The following is a 20282-nucleotide window of genomic DNA, read 5'->3' on the forward strand; positions in this document are numbered from 1 at the left end:
TTACCTCATAAGTCTATAAGATGAAGTACCACCATTGACCACTAGAGGCCACTCTACAGACCAAATGACTCCTTTGTGTGCTAAAAGATGTTCCTCAGGGATGTGAGGATCGCTAGGTGGAGAACTGGGAATGAGCGTTCGGGAACTGGCGTAATATAAAAACGATTTATTACCAAACCCCAATACAGCAATAAACATCATTTTCTGGCTACAATCAGAGGACATATCATTATATAGATTCTAAACTGGACGGAGAATGTGCAGCTTTCATATCCCACGATCTTCTCTCCACACATCTGTGCGTGTTCACGAACTGACGGCCACAGAAAGTACGCTAAGGCCACGTGACCACAGGCTCCTCTCCTGTTGGCTCTGCACCAAGTCCCTGTGATGTAATGATCTGTTGCACAGAAGCGCCGCCGTCTTATACATCGCGTCATCTTGCGCTGGGAGATGGTATTTAGGCCTTTTTGAACATTCCGTGGAATGTGACGGGAATGATGGTGTCCACCTCCGCCCTGGCGATCTCACTCATGTCCTTCGCATCCAGGATGAGGAGGAACGACGGCTTGTGTCCCACGGCCGGGCTGATGGCTACGCTTAGTAACACGCCTGCAGCACAAAGCGATAAAGGTCAATGACAACAATCCGCATAAAGTAATTCGCCAGCGTCTTTATTCTCGGTATAGAATATCTGCAACTTTAATCAAGCAAACAAAAGACAGCCTCGTATTTTCTATAGTCAAAGGGCCTGATTTAGAGGCAAGCGCAGCACCCATGGCGGACACACGCAACTAATGTTTATAGTTTGTACATGTGTCGGAGTCATATTGCCTATGCCACCCAAGGGCACACAATGGGCATTTGCAGATCTTAGTGGATGTACCCGCGGGTAACTTGGTTCAATAGTCAGTCTTGGGCGACCAGCAACTGCATATGAAAATGTAATTGGAATGGGCCCAGTTGCGGCGGACACCCTGAATTACCATCGTACTTGTGTAAAGACCGATGTTATGGATGTGGCGATTTAGGTACACAAGCGATGGGCGGATCAGCTAAAGTGGGAGGTTATTTTGGAACTTGTATTTAACAACCACTGGATGTTGGCCAGGCCTGCTGTAACCACACAAATGCTTCGAATATTCACAGCAGCACAGAGTATTTAATATTAAACTATTGTGTATGGACACATTTAAAGCTGCCAATCTAAGTCTGCTGTAGGGAGATTGTGGGATTTGTCAAAGTAATTTTGACTTTTCTTTTTTGCTTAAGCTGTTGGCTCCCCGCAGGTCTCAGTGACATCACCATAAGTCGAGTCCCTCCCCCACATATGGTCACAGCCAGTTGCTGCTCTGGGGGGAAACAGACGTTTATTTCCCATTTCCTCTGGTCTTACCGTCATCTTCGTCTATGGCGTCTGGGGAGGGGACAAATATGGGCTCCGATGGGTACGTGTTCGGCTCCTGCCAGACCCAGGTCTCTTTGGTCTTGACGTTCAGTTTGGAAAGCTGAGTATTAAGATGTTGGATGTCCATTAATAGTTGTGTAACTCAAGTGTGGTATACTATGCCAGATGATGTGTGCTATGCCAGGAGTGCCGTGTTAGGTGTATGCCAGAGTGCCATGTTAGATGTGTGCCAGGTGCTGTGTGCTATGCCAGGAGTGCCATTCTAGGTGTATGCCAGGTGTGCCATGTTAATTGTGTGCCAGGTGCTGTGTGCTATGCCAGAAGTGCCAGGTGCTGTGTGCTATGCCAGGAGTGCCATGTTAGGTGTGTGCCAGGTGCTGTGTGCTATGCCAGGAGTGCCATGTTAGGTGTGTGCCAGGTGCTGTGTGCTAGGCCAGGAGTGCCATGTTAGGTGTGTGCCATGTTAGGTGTGTGCCAGGTGCTGTGTGCTAGGCCAGGAAGCCATGTTAGGTGTGTGCCATGTCAGGAGTGCCATGCTAGGTGTATGCCAGGAGTGCCATGTTAGGTGTGTGCCAGGTGCTGTGTGCTATGCCAGGAGTGCCATGCTAGGTGTATGCCAGGTGTGCCATGTTAGTTGTGTGCCAGATGCTCTGTGCTATGCCAGGAGTGCCATTTTAGGCTGTATGCCAGGATTGGCAGGTGCTGTGTGCTATGCTAGTAGTGCCATGTTAGGTGTGTGCTATGCTAGTAGTGCCATGTTAGGTGTGTGCTATGCTAGTAGTGCCATGTTAGGTGTGTGCTATGCCAGGAGTGCCATGTTAGGTGTGTGCCAGGAGTGCCATGTTAGGTGTGTGCCAGGCGCTATGCCAGGAGTGCCATGCTAGGTGTATGCCAGGTACTGTGTGCTATGCCAGGAGTGCCATGTTAGGTGTATGCCAGGAGTGCCATGTTAGGTGTGTGCCAGGAGTGCCATGTTAGGTGTGTGCCAGGAGTGCCATGCTAGGTGTATGCCTGGTGCTGTGTGCTATGCCAGGAGTGCCATGCTAGCTGTGTGCCAGGTGCTATGCCAGGAGTGCCATGTTAAATGTATGCCAGGAGTGCCATGCTAGCTGTGTGCCAGGTGCTATGCCAGGAGTGCCATGTTAGGTGTATGCCAGAAGTGCCATGTTAGGTGTGTGCCAGGAGTGCCATGTTAGGTGTGTGCCAGGAGTGCCATGCTAGCTATGTGCCAGGTGCTATGCCAGGAGTGCCATGCTAGGTGTATGCCTGGTGCTGTGTGCTATGCCAGGAGTGCCATGCTAGCTGTGTGGCTGGTGCTATGCCAGGAGTGCCATGTTAAATGTATGCCAGGAGTGCCATGCTAGCTGTGTGCCAGGTGCTATGCCAGGAGTGCCATGTTAGGTGTATGCCAGGAGTGCCATGCTAGGTGTATGCCAGGAGCTATCCCAGGAGTGCCATGCTAGGTGTATGCCAGGTGCTGTGTGCTATGCCAGGAGTGCCATGTTAGGTGTATGCCAGGAGTGCCATGTTAGGTGTGTGCCAGGCGCTATGCCAGGAGTGCCATGCTAGGTGTATGCCAGGTACTGTGTGCTATGCCAGGAGTGCCATGCTAGGTGTATGCCAGGTGCTGTGTGCTATGCCAGGAGTGCCATGCTAGGTGTATGCCAGGTGATGTGTGCTATGCCAGGAGTGCCATGCTAGGTGTATGCCAGGTGATGTGTGCTATGCCAAGTACTTTATATTATGCCAAATGTGTTAGGTACTGTATAGTATGCCAGAAGTGCAATGTTAGGTGTGTGCCAGGTGCTGTGTGATATGCCAGGAGTGCCATGCTAGGTGTATGCCAGGTGTGCCACATGCTGTGTCCTATGCTTGGTATATGGTAGGTATACAACATGTGTAATATGCCAGGTGTGTGCCAACCATCTTAGGCTAGGCATAATACACAAGGTATAAGACAGGCACAGCATGTTGGGTATATGATGCCGGGCGTACTGTAAGTATATACCAGGCTATGGTAGGAATACAGTGCCAGGGGAACTATACTCGGCATCTGAATATACTTACTCTGTCCGGAATAAAATTGTTCAGTCCCAGCCCATACGCGTAGCAGTAATCCTTCCCCCCGTGCTGCTTGTAATTTATTTGTGGAAATTCAAAGGCTGGTGACATAATAATAATAATAATAATAACAACAAAAACATATAATAATGAGTATAGTCTGTACATAATAATAACACATAACAATGAGCATAGTCTGTATATAATAATAATAATAATAATAATAATAATAATAACAACATATAATAATGAGTAATAATAATAATGAGTATAGTCTGTATATAATAATAATAACATATAATAATGAGTGTAGCCTGTATATAATAATAATAATAATAATAATAACATATAACAATGAGCGTAGCCTGTATATAATAATAATAATAATAATAATAATAATAACATAATAATGAGTATAGCCTGTATATAATAATGAGCATAGTCTGTATATAATAATAATAATAACATATAATAATGAGTATAGTCTGTATATAATAATAATAACATATAACAATGAGCATAGTTTGGGCTACAGCAGGATGGTCGACAGTCATTAGCTCGACACCATTAGGTCGACATGGTTATAGGTCGAAAGGTCATTAGTTCGACAATGTCTACATCGACTCTCAAACGGTCGACGTGGGGTTTTCCATTGTTTTTTTTTTTACCTGAAAGTCAACACAGTCGACATGGACACAGTTTAAAGTGCAGCGCATCCCCTTGCATGGCTCGCTGCGCTTGCAATGCTTCGGACACACTATTTTATTCTCCCACCATGCCCTAGTGGATGGTAGGGCATGAAATACCGCCTGTCGGCACATGTCGGCTCAAAAAACAGTGAAAAACTCCATGTCGACCTTTTGACTGTCGACCTAGACATTGTTCAACTAACGACCTGTCGAACTAATGACCTTTCGACCTAGAACCATGTCGACATTTTCCCATGTCGACCTAGACCCATGTTGACCTTTTCCCATGCCGACCTAATGGTGTCGACCTAATGACTGTCGACCATCATGCTGTAGACCAAATGACCGCATCCCATAATAATGAGTATGTCTATTATACAATCATTAGGATTTCTTTTCATGTATTGTTCATCTGGTCGGTCGTTTGCTGAGATCCATTACCAGATTTTTCTTCCAACAGGCAGTTCAGACGGTTATGGTATAAAACATAGACTCATGATAGACAGTCACAAGGTCGATAGGGTCTAAAGGTTGACATGAGTTTTTAATGTTAGGGTGTCTATGATGACATAGGTCGACATGGACACTGTCTAAGTGCACCGCGTCCCCTCGCTCTGCACACAATTGTATTCTCCCTCCACGTCCTAGTGGATGGTAGGGCATGAAATAACGTCTGTTGTCACATGTCGGCTGCATTTATTGTAAAAAAATGCATGTCGACCTTTAGACTGTCGACAATTAGTGGTCGTCCATATGACTGTCTATCATGAGTCAGTCTATGACCAGTCCGGATACCAGTTCGGACAGAGGATGTGGACTTTGGGTTTACAAATATCAGGTTGACCGTCAATAGGTCAACACAAGCAAATGGTCGACGCATGAAAGGTCAACATGAGTTTTTAATGTTTAGAACTTTTTCACAGTTTACCCTCCACGTGGACTACGACTGAGAAAGGTAAAGAGCGCGGAGCGAAGAGGAAGCGGATTGGGCGCCTGGCCTGGAGCATGGAGCGCAGAGGGACACTTAATGGGGGTCCACCTGCTCAAATATACACATAACACACAAAAACCCAGTGCTGACCTTTTCATATGTCGACGCTTTCTCCATGTCAAACATGTGCATGTCGACCTAATTACTGTCAACAAAATGATCCGCAATCATAAGCCAGATGGTCTGACAGATAAGTATAAAGTGTATGCCCAGCTTAAGCTTATTGAAAAAACAATTGTGCTCTCCATATAATAATAATAATAATATCGATAATTCCCGCTGTCAAACAGAAACTAATTCTACACTTATAAAATGAGACTTTTACTCCTATGACTAAACTGTGGCAGCAGGACAGCGCCACCTGGTGGACATGCAGAGATGGCGCCACCTGGTGGACAGACAGACAGCGCACATGCAGTTTTAAATAATCTAAACACTGAAAGTAAATTCTGTTCTTTTTACCCGACACCACTTGTAAGATAAAGCAGCTATTATTGGTACAGCGCAGAAAGCTATTATTGGGCGGTAACATAAATAAAAAGCTGCTGTATTACAGAGCTGGATCACACACACATATATGCTAGCTAAGCCCGCTCGAAGCAAACGCTTCGAAAGCTAGTCTTCTCCCTTATATATATAATAGCTGTTACCTGCTTTAAGGTGTCTCATCCCATTCTGCTTATTAAACAAGTAGGTTATTACAGACCTTTTAGGCCAATAGTACTGGCCCCATTGAGTACTATGGACATTTGGACAGCTTAAAAAAGGCAAATATTATAAGCTGATAACAGAGAGCACAAGCATGGTATCACGTCAAAGTAACTGTAATGTTAAATGTCCCTAGTCCTTCTGGACATTTAAATCTGTCAGCTGTTACATATAAGAGAGACTTTGGGGGAAATTTACTAAAGGAAATTTGTAAAAAATAGGTGTATTTGTATTCAGAAATTCACTTATTTTTGGCATTTACTATCCCGAAAATACGGCAATTCGTATTCGTATTGATAGCACATCATTACGAATACGAATTGCCGTATTTTCGGCATAGTTAATGTCAAAAATAAGTGTATTTCTGGTTACAAATACACCTATTTTTTTTACAAATTTCCTTTAGTAAATTTCCCCCTTTGGGTTTATGTACAGATAACAGGATTACTTTTTGGGGTTAATTCAAATAAGCCTGTTGTGCCACCTAGCATTGCCGCGATGCCCTGCTGAGCACATATTTGCCAGCGCTGATTTCCCAGGAAACCGCTATGGGTGGAATGGGGACTCAGCAACGTAGGGATCCACCAATGGGCCATTCTGGAAGGCAATGGTCAGTGCAATTGAATTGACCCATTTATACAACGTTTCATAGTATCTACAAACCTTGTCTAGGACCGGAGAAGAGGACTTCTGGCTCCAGCCAGATGGTGTCATCACTGCGCAGTGTCGCAGTCGCTGTGGTGTACGGCAGATTCACCAGGTTCTTCCCTACGTCATTCTGGGACAAAGGAGTCGGTGATTGGAAGAGAGAGGTCACAATGAGGTTATTGGTTACAGAGGTCGGAGAGGCTGGTTCCGTTATTTTAGCATGGAAGTAATGCCCTGTCCTCTCACATTGCGGTTATCTAATCTGTACCTGGGCTCCCCCATAATGACTGTAGTGTTACCAGTCAGGGGCCATTTGTGAAAGGAGAGGGCCCCATTCTGTCTGGCAGCTCAGTAGTCTTTTCTTTTGTGCCACAGTCTACTGTACATATGAAGGGCTCCGCAGGGGCGGATTTAGGGGTCAGGCCACCCATAGGCACAAAAAAATGTTGCCGCCCCAATGGGGGGAGGGACATAGAGGGAAATAGAGGAGACAGGAGGGGAGGAGAAAGAGTTAGAGAAAGGTGGGGCAGGTGGAGAGAGCACAGAAGAGAGGAGAGAGACAGAGAAGAGAGAGGGGACTGGGGGAGACAGAGAGGAGGAGGGAGACAGAGAGGAGGAGGGAGACAGAGAGGAGGAGGGAGACAGAGAGGAGGAGGGAGACAGAGAGGAGGAGGGAGACAGAGTGCAGGGGTATGAAAGGCTTCGGACAACACCTTATTCCTCCTAATATTCACCACTCCGCCCCCACCCACCGCCACCAGTACAGGCTGCACTGTACCTCCCCCCACTGTGGCATTGAGGGGAAGATTTATTAAGCTCGGTGAAGTGATGAAGTGTCTGGTTTTTATCACCGGGCAATCAGCTCCTACCTGTGAAGTTACAGCTTGGTTTGAAAAATAACAGGTAGGAGCTGATTGGCCGGTGATAAAAAACAGACACTTTATCACTAACACCAAGCTTAATAAATCTACCCCTGAGTACCTGAAAGCCGTGGCAGCAGGTACAATTCGACTGCGGCTCACTGGCTCTAGTAGCTCCCCCCTCACCAGCACCGGTGAGGGGAGCATGGAGCGGTGGCAGCGGGAGCTTCACCGCACCAGTTCTGCTGGAGGGGGGGGTCGCGGGACTGAGGAGGCGCCATTGACGGGGATAGAACTGCAGCAGGGTGAGCGTGGGACTGTGGCAGCACTGGAGGGGGCTGCACGTAATATAGTGGCTGAGCTGAGGGTCTTTCTCTCACCAGCCCCCGGCGAGGGGCGCATGGGATGTGGGAGCGCGGGAGGGACTTCTAGCTTCTGTTGTGTTGAAGGGGGAGCGCCCGACTGCCCGGCGCCCGCAGCACTATATTTTTTTTTTAAACTTCAAAGGGTGCAGACTGCAGAGGATGGTCACTGGCAGTGGCTTGACAGCTGCCACCCGTAAAAAGGTGCCGCCTGTAGGCACATGCCTCACAGGCCTAGTGACAAATCCGGCCCTGGGTCTCTGGCAAAATGGGCGCTGCACCGTTGACCTCTGCTGCAGAGCCAATATGGACTCCGGAGAGGGGAGTATAATCACATGGGTGTAGGCTGGGCATTGAGGGGCCCCCTGCACCTAGGAGCCCGTATGTACCGCACACACTGCACCCAGTGGACCATGGGAATACCTCTATGTACATCTCTACGGGCAGTTACTGCAGTATTGCTGTTCTATCATCAGCGAGGCACCACAGGGGTTACTTTACCTTCTGGATATCAAGCGGCAGGATGTATCTGCGCACTTCGGGCTGAGGCGCTTTCTCCGCCAATTTTTTTACTTCCTCCCAGTTCTCGCGCAGATTGGCCAGGTACAGGTAATTGTAGATGAATTCAAAGCTGCAAAAAACCAGAGAAAGTTTGTAGGCTACATGCAAAATCAGACATTATTTACCCTGCATGCAACAATAAATGCATTTGCAAGAGCCCACGCACATCCTGCGCCTGTATTCCTCAGGTTTACTTGGCGCGTGCGTGTCCAATATAACATTCCGGGATAATTACATAAATGCCCTCACCCCTTCCAGCAGCACAGGTCCACAATAAGGTAGCCGTTGTCTTCGTAGGTGTTAATGTGGTGGAAGATGTTAAAGGCTGATGTTCTGAACTTGATGTTGAGATATTCTCCTGTGTGTTTCTCAGCGACGTGCATCCACACCTGTACAGAGGAATCAGGAACACATTTATCGTGGGACTGGGCAGGACAATATCCTACGCTGTTATCGGCGGTTCAATATGACTTCCCGACATTCAAAATCACGAAGAGCATTGACAGACAATCAAAATACCGACATGTTCAAAATGCCAACATTTAAACGGTCGACATGTCAAAAAGAGATGTCTATGTCGAAATAGGTCGACATGGACACACTGTATAAGTGTACCATATCCGCTCACCATGCTTCAGGCTGTATAAGTGTACCGTATCCCACCCCCCCCCCCCCCCCCCGGACCCATGATGATGTCAGTGTCTCTCCCAGTCCCCCCCTAACGGCACTACCAGAAAATGCAAGTTACGCCCCCAAATGCCCAGCGCCTGTCAATCATGACATTTGTACATTACATGGTGCTGTGATTGTTATTGAGGAACCCAAAAAAAACACCAAAAGGAAATGGTTCTCAGTTGTACCTACTGCTTATCCCATGGCATGGGGACCCCAAAATAACAATCCTGTGGCCCTCTGGGGTGTTGGACCACATATTGCACACCTGTGTATAATAGCAATGCAGTACGAGGGGATGGAGAGAGCGTACGAGAGAGGAGATGGCAGAGTTTCATCTCACCCCCATTGTCTCGTGAGACTCGAAGCAATCCATGTAATTGGCTCCCCAGATGCTCCAGGCCGACAGGAACTTGAAGAGATTAATCTTCACAGGTTGTTCTACGAAAACTAAATAATTTGGAGTCATCCCGAAGCTGGAAGAGAGGCGATGCCCGGGTTACATTACAGAGACTGAGGAATTTACCATTATAGAGGGAATGAAAGTAAAACGTTTTATATTAGAACAGAGGGGTGAATTCTAATCCATTATTCTACTATGCCCTTATAATAGACAAGAGCCTTAGTGACCACTCCGGGGACCCCATAGTCTCTTTATTGCCCCCAGTCTATTAAATGGAGTTACTGCCCATTGCAAGTCCCATCTCAATGAATGGGCTATTGAAATAAATGGGAAAGTCATATGTGCTTCAATGTACTAACGCACCCATGTAAGCGTAAAAAGGACAATTTTTTTTGGTGGCCTTGTTTGTTGACCCCACATGACAGTAACAGGGGGGGACATGGTCACTAGGTCGACACATGAATGTCAACATACATTGGGTCGACTGCAGAAGGTTGACAGGCCTTAGGCATGTTGACCGTTTGTCTGTGTCGACCTTTGCCCTGTCATTCTTCAGTGGTAACAGGAAGTGTATCGTGGGAAATATATAACGAAGACGATGACCGTGATATAGACGAGGCACTTGGTTTTGGATGTTAAGGTTTTTCTTTTAATAAAAGTACTTTTATTTTTTGGGGATAACAACAGAGACCGCCACAGGTAAATATCGCCCCCAAAGACTACGGCCTGTTACCTGTGCACGTAGGACGGGGTGAACCGGTCACTACACGGAAACTGGACAACCACCTGGGCCTTTGTTATTGGATCTTCCTTGTCTGCAACACAAAACAAGGATTAATAGGATCTCCTTATAACGACGTTTCGAAGAACAACTATTTCGGAGCTGAAAAGGGAGCGAGCGGAGAGAACTACTGCTTCCAGCAAGCTTCGGAAACGTTAAAGGAATATAAATCGGTAATATATTTCTGTAGGCTGATGACGGAAATTTCCCGGCAGATACCCAGGCAGTAGTGGCTACGTTTGGTGTTGACCGATTGACTATCTAGACCAGGTATGGCCAAATTGTGGAACGCTAACTGTTGTGAAACTACACATCCCAGCATGCCTTGCCATAGTTTTAGCATTCCCTTATAGCTAAACTGTAGCAAGGCATGATGGGACGGATTGGGATCATTTGGTCTATTGCATTATGGTCGAAAGTCATTAGGTCGAATCCATTAGGTCGACATGCTAAAAGGTCGACATGACTCTAGGTCGACATGGGAAAAGGTCGACATGATTCTAGGTCGAAAGGTCATTAGTTCGACAGGTCATTAGTTCGACAAGGTCATTAGTTCGACATTGTCTATGTCGACATTCACAAGGTCGACATGGGGTTTTTCACTGTTTTTTTACCTGAATGTCAACACAGTCGACATGGACACAGTTTAAAGTGCACTGCATCCCCTCGCATCGCTCGCTGCGCTCGCTATGCGTCGGGCACGGTGCCTCGCTACGCTCGGCACACTATTTTATTCTCCCACCACGCCCTAGTGGATGGTAGGGCATGAAATACCGCCTGTCGGCACATGTTGGCTCAAAAAACAGTGAAAAACTCCATGTCGACCTTGTGAATGTCGACATAGACAATGTCGAACTAATGACCTTGTCGAACTAATGACCTGTCGAACTAATGACCTTTCGAACTAGAATCATGTCGACCTTTTCCCATGTCGACCTAGAGTCATGTCGACCTTTTAGCATGTCGACCTAATGGATTCGACCTAATGACTGTCGACCATAATGCAGTAGACCAAATGACCGCATCCCCTCCGGATAGCTACGCGGACAGATCTATCTATATCATGGGTCTTCAAACTGTGGCCCTCCACATGTTGTGAAACTACAAATCCCAGCATGCCTTGCCACAGTTTTAACACTCCCTTATAGCAAAACTGTGGCAAGGCATGCTGGGATTTGTAGTTTCACAACATCTGGAGGGCCACAGTTTGAAGAACCATGATCTATATGATAAAAGACTCACCTTCCTGCAGAGGGGGGATCTTGACGACATTGTAAGCAATGGCGAAATTCTTTCCAAAACAGTTCCCGATATTGTAAACCGTGCCGTCATTTTCAATATGTGGGTGCGCCGTGACGCCGTTGATAGAGATGTATTTACAAAGGTCCACCTAGAGGTGAAATAACAAAAAGCAAGGTCATTTGGGATTCCGCACCATGAATCACAGAGGGATGTTCTCTGCCTCTCCCATGACATATAATTATCCGAGTAGCCTCCCGCCCGGAGGGGGGATCACGTGTTATGATTCATTACGTATAGAATTTTGTAGATAAGTCTCATTACCAGAATAATCGCTGCATGCAAAATATATTAAGTATCTTGTGTTCTCCGGGCCGATGTCTGCTCAAGTGACCAAATAATACGCAGAGCTTAGGAAACAAATCGCATCACTGACTGGTGTCCTATTATATAGCTTATAAAAATGTCTTAAACATCCATAAAAAGGTATCATACTGTACTTCTAATTAACAATAGCAATTACTAATGATTTAAGACCTCTGTCAGTGCCGGATATATGACTTTTTCCTGAATCTATGTTGATTGTTGTGGACACGCCTCAGTTGTCTGGGCCACGGACATCAAACGCGGCCCCCGACATCACTACAAGTGCACAAGCCCCTCAAACTGCGGTCGCATTCTGGAAAATGGCTGAATTAGGCCCATGGTCTAACAAATAAGCAAGCTGTCATAGCAACGATGGACTCCCCTTGAGAAATTGTTCTTAGAGTGGCCATATTTAATTAGCTGGATATGTGGACACCCCTTGGGGATCGGTACGCTGTGCCAATAATCACAGCATGCCTACCCGATACTAAAGTGCAGTACTCCAGCTGTTGTGAAACTACACATCCCAGCATGCCTTGCCATAGTTTTATCATTCCCTAATAGCAAAACTGTGGCAAGGCATGATGGGACTTGTAGTTTCACAACGGCTGGAGGGCTAGAGTTTGGCCATGCCTGGTTTAAAGCATACAAACACTGTCGGCATTAGAATTTGATGGTAAAGAATGTCTAGAGTTAGAATGCCGACAGGGTTAGAATACTTTAAATCAAATGACTACCGTGTCGGCACTAGTCACACCATCACTACGAAGTGAGGTACTTTGTGCCTCATAACTCAATCTGCTGCCTTCTCACGGCATCAGTTCAGCCCACACAACGCTCACCGCCACTATCTGTACATGCCAGGGCTTATTTAAGCGTAGCAGTGTCTGGCACATAGTGATGGCAGCCATTTTGTGGGCTGAGAGTGCAGCCTATCAATGCGCTGGGAAGTAGTGACATCACTAGTCGGCAATGATGCAATATAAGCATTCAGAAAGGCAAACCCTACCTCACTGTCATACATGGTTGATATATGAACAGCAACTTGCGTTCCGCACCTTTTTGATGGTTTCCAGGGTCTTGGGATCGACCTTTGTTATGTAATTGGTTTCCGTGCAGGCGTAGAAGTCCTCGCCCACCGGGTATATGTTCACCAGGGCATTGTCAGTTACCTCTATGCCTTTGAAGTAGGAGAAGAACCTGCGCAGAGAATATAGAGTTTCAGCGGTGACGCGTTTTGCCCAGCGCGCTGCTCCCTGCGTGGCAGACTCCTCACTCACCTGGAAAATATGTTCTTGCAGGGATCGGGGAAAGCGAAGGTGCCGAACTCTGTGATTACGATTCTCTTCTCAGTCATGGCTCTGACGTAGGCATCCGTCTTCACAAACCTGCGGCCAGACACACCGGCGGGGTAACTGCATTGCATACCACTGTGCTACCCTGCAGCTTAGATTGGGGGCTTGTCATTTGGTCTGAGTAGGCAGTGGTGGCAAGTTCCAACGAAGGGGACTGGAGCCCATGGGCCAGATGTACTAAGCTTCAAAAGTGATAAAATGGAGAGTGATAAACAGCCAGCCAATCAGCTCCTGTCTGACATGTCACAGACTGTGTTTGAAAAATGTCAGGCAGGAGCTGATTGGCTGGTTGTTTATCACTCTCCATTATATCACTTTTGAAGCTTAGTGCATCTGGCCCCATGGCTGTAATCTTTTCTGTTGCATTAGAGATACGGTCACTAGGTCGACATGCATTGTGTCGACAAGCACTGGGTCGACTGGGCTTAGGTTGTGTAAATATTCATGTCCACCTTTTGACTGTCAACCGTCCTATTGTTGACCTAATGCTTCCTTCCAACCCTGTCGACCTTAGCCATGTCAACCTTTTTAATGTGTTGACCTAAGCTCTGTCGACCTTCAGTAGTAAACCCAATGACTAAATTTGGTTGCACTGTTACCACTAAGGGAGGATGTTACAAGTGGTGTACACGTGGAGAAGTTGCCCGTAGCAACCAAACACCTTCTACCAAGCATTTTATAGAGTGTAGTTGATAAATGCTACCTAGAAGCGGATTGGTCGCTATAGGCAACAGCTCCACTGCTTGATACAATATGATCGCAGGTGGGTAGCCTAGCGCTCACCTCTTATGTAACCCAGTGGTGTATGCGGCAGATATATGTAAAGAAAAGAAAAGAAACGGCCGTCAGCGGCCGAAACGCGTTGGACACAGACACTCAGACACATCTCCATCTTCAAGTCTCCTCCATAACAGGAGTCGAGACCACACAGCTCCGGCTGACTCTGACACTCCGGGCGCAAGCTTAACAGCTGAACCCGGAAGTGACGGAAGACGCCGTAGAGCGGTGTGCTACAGCTGCCGCCCGCCCGCACAAGTCTGCAGACAGATCTCCGTCGAGGGACCGTACGAGACCAGGTATCGGGTAAGAGTGTAGTGTATCACCGGGTGGTTTGGGACGCCAACACCCGGCGACACTCACCCTCTCACCTTGACCTCACGAACTGACTGCTTTCACCGGACACTGTTTTCAGTGACTTATGCTTTCATCTCCTGCATCTCCTGCATCTCCCCACGGACAGTGACAGCCAGAGCATACCACCCAAGTACTCTGCTTACTTGCACGGCTTAAACACTGCCTCCCACCCCTCATCCACCCAGTTCCCTGTGAGACATTATCACAGGTGCTATACCCCCCACCACCCCCATAGCAATACCTCAGCCCCCCTTGCCATCCAGTCTGCTAAAATCACCACCTAATAGCAGCTCCTGGGTGGATAGATGGTGATATATTGCACATTTTATTGCACATTTACCTTGTATATTAATAAACCTCTTAAAGGAACATCACGTTTCTTTTCTTTTCTTTACATATATCTGCCGCATACACCACTGGGTTACATAAGAGGTGAGCGCTAGGCTACCCACCTGCGATCATATTGTATTTCTGGGAGTCTGGACCACTCCAGCCCAGCAGCCCCCTCGCCACAAGAGGTATTCAGCGCGAGCACTCACCCCCTTCTCCACTGCTTGATACATCAACCCCTATGAGCCCAGGTTGCAGCAAAGATAAATACTGTGGTAACTGGAGATGTTGCCCTTAGTAACCAATAAGATCCTAGCTATTATCTTCTAGAAGGTGCTAGATAAACAAGTGGGATCTGATTGGTTGCCATGAGCGACATTTCCAGCTTTAAAAACCAATACCTTAGTAAATATACCCCGTACTCTGTACAGTGCTGCGTAAATTGGGGGCACAGGTAAGTGGTGGCATTAATGACAAACACAGGAAGACGCCAATGTCACACGCACCTCCGGTGATAAGTGACGTTCCCCTCTCTGATCTCAAACTTGTGCAGCAGGGCTTGTCCATCAAACAGGTGGTAGAACTGCTCCGTGCCAACCTCGAACAGCCCCGGGCCGCATCTCAGGAGGCTGCCGGACAGCCACGTGGGTAACCGCCCTGCCCGAGGAAGAAGGAGACACGATAATCAGGAGAATCACAGGAGAGGGGTGCCACGGGTGCCAATGGCGGCCAAGCAATATACAGTGCGTTATAGGATAGCTGCTGTCCCGGATAGGTTACAGATTGGTGTTATTAGGACCAGGGCCGGTGTAAGGCTTATCGGCACCCCAGGCAAAACATTAATCTACTGACCCCCACCCCACACTGCCACCAATGCCACTTTTCAGCCCTAAAGTAAAAGTGCGGAGGTGGCATCTTAGATGTTCTACAGCTGCCACCTGCATCAAGTACAACAAATACGTCTCCTCATAGGTATCCTTCATGTTGGTATAGGAAGACTTGGTGGTACCCCCATGGACACAGAACCTGGGTCAGACACTGTTTACATTGAATATCACTGGTGGTTACGCGGGTTCCATCGTCATATTATTTCTATGATCATTAAGTGGTGGCCCCTTAATAAAGCGCATGGAAGGAAAGATTCCCCGATCACCATGAGGACCGCCAACTGAAGCCAATGACCTAACCTGTGACGTGGACGCTCATCGGGGTAGCCAACTCCTCCACCGTCTCAAACAGCTTCTTGTAGCCGCCAGCCGGATGTTCCACACTGCAAAATAAATCAGGTGACAGAGTCACTATCTGGTCTCCACGCTGAGCCCACCTGGGGTTCCCACAGGAATCCTACAGTGCATGGGTGAAGGGGGTAGGAGGAGATTTGGTTGGGGTAGTGGGATACTACTGCTTGGCCAAACAATTCTCTGAAGGCAACTCCAGTGCCAGAATGCGAAGACACTCGCCCAACCAATCTCATGGCCACCAAGTGTATGACATGAACAGGAACGTCCCCAGACTTAGATTTGTTCTTGGAAATGTTCCCAAAATCTCGACCAGATAGATGTGAATATCACATCTATCTGGTCGAGATTTTAAGTAAACTATTGGTATGTATTTTCCATACCCTTTTAAATGAAATATAATGTGATTTATGTACGGTGCTTCTGTACAAACATTTATATCCTGTTTTTATCTGTACCACTTGTAGCCTATATCCCTGACGAAGTCCTGTGCGACGAAACGCGTTGGGCTTTATGAATAAAGGATCACATATCCTAAAAGGAGTCTCTTTCAAAAGTGGATGAAAGAACTGCTCTGTACAAATTCTGATAGGAATACCAGCTGTTTGGACTTATTGTGAATTGGCTAGGTGGTACTCACTTTAGTGCACTCCGATAACCCCCCTTTGTATCTCTGTACACCCCAGGCCTTTACTAACAGAACCTTATCGGAGGAGGCGCTGTCTTTTCAGTATTAGCGCACTACGGAGGTTAACCCACTTTATATATAGATAGATATAGCATTTGTCTTTTTTCATATCTATTGCAGAGCAATAACACAATTTTTGTCAAACCCAATGTAAACCTCAGTTATTAAATCAGCATATGTGTTATTTTATGCAGGATCACAGCCGGAATTTTGTGGGCCCCATAGCTACACGGTGAAGGGGCCACATCTCAAAACTTCTAGAGATTCACCTCTCGCCAGTAGGTGTTAATGTTATGCCCCATAATAGTGCTCTGGTTCATTTACAGTATCTATCAATGGTGAAAAACATGATATTACATGTGTAACTGTGACAGGGAAGGTGGCCCCCCTCAGCTCTGGGCCCCATAGCAGCTGCACCTCCTGCAACTATGGTAGCTACACCCCTGTGTATAACACATGTAATTGTGACAGAGAAGGTGGCCCCTCTCAGCTCTGTGCCCCATAGCAGCTGCACTTCCTGCACCCATGGTAGTTACACCCTGTATATATAACACATGTAATTGTGACAGAGAAGGTGGCCCCTCTCAGCTCTGGGCCCCATAGCAGCTGTACTCCCTGCACTTATGGTAGCTACACCCTGTATATAACACATGTAACTGTGACAGGGAAGGTGGCCCCTCTCAGCTCTGGGCCCCATAGCAGCTGCACTCCCTGCACCTATGGTAGCTACACCCTGTATATAACACATGTAACTGTGACAGGGAAGGTGGCCCCTCTCAGCTTTGGGCCCCATAGCAGCTGCACTCCCTGCACCTATGGTAGCTACACCCTGTATATAACACATGTAATTGTGACAGAGAAGGTGGCCCCCCTCAGCTCTGGGCCCCATAGCAGCTGCACCCCCTGCACCTATGGTAGTTACACCCTGTATATTACACATGTAACTGTGACAGGGAAGGTGGCCCCTCTCAGCTCTGGGCCCATAGCAGCTGCACTCCCTGCACCTATGGTAACTACACCCCGGTATATAACACATGTAGCTGTGACAGGGAAGGTGGCCCCTCTCAGCTCTGGTCACATAGCAGCTGCACTCCCTGCACCTATGGTAGCTACACCCTGTATATAACACATGTAACTGTGACAGGGAAGGTGGCCCCTCTCAGCTCTAGGCCCCATAGCAGCTGCACTCCCTGCACCTATGGTAGCTACACCCCTGTATATAACACATGTAACTGTGACAGGGAAGGTGGCCCCTCTCAGCTCTGGGCCCCATAGCAGCTGCACTCCCTGCACCTATGGTAGCTACACACCTGTATATAACACATGTAACTGTGACAGGGAAGGTGGCCCCTCTCAGCTCTGGGCCCCATAGCAGCTGCACTCCCTGCACCTATGGTAGCTACACCCTGTATATAACACATGTAACTGTGACAGGGAAGGTGGCCCCTTTCAGCTCTGGGCCCCATAGCACCTGCACCCCATGCACCTATGGTAGCTACACCCTGTATATAACACATGTAACTGTGACAGGGAAGGTGGCCCCTCTCAGCTCTGGGCCCCATAGCAGCTGCACTCCCTGCACCTATGGTAGCTACACCCTGTATATAACACATGTAACTGTGACAGGGAAGGTGGCCCCTCTCAGCTCTGGGCCCCATAGCAGCTGCACTCCCTGCACCTATGGTAGCTACACCCTGTATATAACACATGTAACTGTGACAGGGAAGGTGGCCCCTCTCAGCTCTGGCCCCATAGCAGCCGTACTCCCTGCACCTATGGTAGCTACACCCTGTATATAACACATGTAACTGTGACAGGGAAGGTGGCCCCTCTCAGCTCTGGGCCCCATAGCAGCTGCACTCCCTGCACCTATGGTAGCTACACCCTGTATATAACACATGTAACTGTGACAGGGAAGGTGGCCCCTCTCAGCTCTGGGCCCCATAGCACCTGCACCCCATGCACCTATGGTAGCTACACCCTGTATATAACACATGTAACTGTGACAGGGAAGGTGGCCCCTCTCAGCTCTAGGCCCCATAGCAGCTGCACTCCCTGCACCTATGGTAGCTACACCCCTGTATATAACACATGTAACTGTGACAGGGAAGGTGGCCCCTCTCAGCTCTGGGCCCCATAGCAGCTGCACTCCCTGCACCTATGGTAGCTACACACCTGTATATAACACATGTAACTGTGACAGGGAAGGTGGCCCCTCTCAGCTCTGGGCCCCATAGCAGCTGCACTCCCTGCACCTATGGTAGCTACACCCTGTATATAACACATGTAACTGTGACAGGGAAGGTGGCCCCTCTCAGCTCTGGGCCCCATAGCACCTGCACCCCATGCACCTATGGTAGCTACACCCTGTATATAACACATGTAACTGTGACAGGGAAGGTGGCCCCTCTCAGCTCTGGGCCCCATAGCAGCTGCACTCCCTGCACCTATGGTAGCTACACCCTGTATATAACACATGTAACTGTGACAGGGAAGGTGGCCCCTCTCAGCTCTGGGCCCCATAGCAGCTGCACTCCCTGCACCTATGGTAGCTACACCCTGTATATAACACATGTAACTGTGACAGGGAAGGTGGCCCCTCTCAGCTCTGGCCCCATAGCAGCCGTACTCCCTGCACCTATGGTAGCTACACCCTGTATATAACACATGTAACTGTGACAGGGAAGGTGGCCCCTCTCAGCTCTAGGCCCCATAGCAGCTGCACTCCCTGCACCTATGGTAGCTACACCTCTGTATATAACACATGTAACTGTGACAGGGAAGGTGGCCCCTCTCACCTCTGGGCCCCTTAAAAGCAGCATTACCTTCACCTATTTTAGCTAATCCATATATCCTGAGATCTGCACATACAGGGTCAGATTTAATTTGGTGAAGTGATAAAGTAGAAAATGATAATGCAGCATCCAATCAGCTCCTGTCATTTTTCAAACCCAGTCTTTAACATTACAGTTATCAATTTCCACTGGTAAGTTCTCTGTAATGTAAGCTCTCACAAGCAGGGCCCTCTCTCCTCATGTGCTTGTCCTAGAATATTTCTCTGCCACCGTGATAATTGCTTCAGTGTCCTGTCCCCTGATGGAATTCTCTTTATTTACCATGTACTTGTCCTAAATTGCCTTGTACTGTACTTCATTATTATTTTCTCGTTTTTCACACATCTATGTATTGTCAGGCGCTGTGGAACCCTTGTGGCGCCATATAAATAAACGATAATAATATTAATAATTTGCTCGGTGTCAGGAGATGCGGGCCGCTGATAAGAGACATCTGTTACATGGTATGGATCTACATGTAACACCCGCCACCCTTACCATGCCCCATACTTACTGATTAGTCATGTTGAGTCCTTCACACCACCAGCCGCTCCCAGGGTAAGATCGCCGAGCTGTAGTCTCCTGTTATTTATAGAGACATTTAATGGTTACGAGGACATAATCTTCTTAGGAAGACACCGCGGCCAATCAGCAGGGAGACGGTGAACAGAACCCTCTTTCAGGACTGGAATTCTCTGAAGCACTTTTCCTCCATTGAGTCTGCAGGACTTTGCCCTCCGCACAAGGAGACTCTTTGAAAAAAAAAAAATTTAGTTCTAAATCCTTTCAGAGCAACAGTGGGATTAACAAAAGGAATCACAGGAAAGAATTCAGTCACGCAGCCAGAAAAAGGGTTTTCACATTCTAATTGCTCACTGTCTTCATCAGTGGCCAATCCATTGGGTTCCATTGTACAATGGGAAACAGAGAGACGGTCTTCTTCCCTGCGTGATG

General features: G+C 47.6%; 1 protein-coding gene across 1 annotated transcript; it reads right to left on the minus strand.

The window, feature by feature from the left end:
* Positions 1–151: 151 nt before the first annotated feature.
* On the minus strand, positions 152–20282 carry RPE65 (retinoid isomerohydrolase RPE65). Its single transcript, XM_083157722.1, is given in 15 exon segments — positions 152–491; positions 494–612; positions 1397–1508; positions 3476–3570; positions 6521–6635; positions 8229–8358; positions 8538–8677; positions 9304–9436; positions 10097–10178; positions 11387–11534; positions 12808–12949; positions 13030–13137; positions 15075–15225; positions 15756–15838; positions 19843–20282. Coding segments are annotated over 15 exon segments (1863 nt in total). The 5' UTR covers positions 19854–20282; the 3' UTR covers positions 152–197.

The sequence above is a fragment of the Crinia signifera genome, chromosome 8, assembly GCF_055691185.1.
Source record: "Crinia signifera chromosome 8, ASM5569118v1, whole genome shotgun sequence".
NCBI classification, from domain to species: Eukaryota; Metazoa; Chordata; class Amphibia; order Anura; family Myobatrachidae; genus Crinia; species Crinia signifera.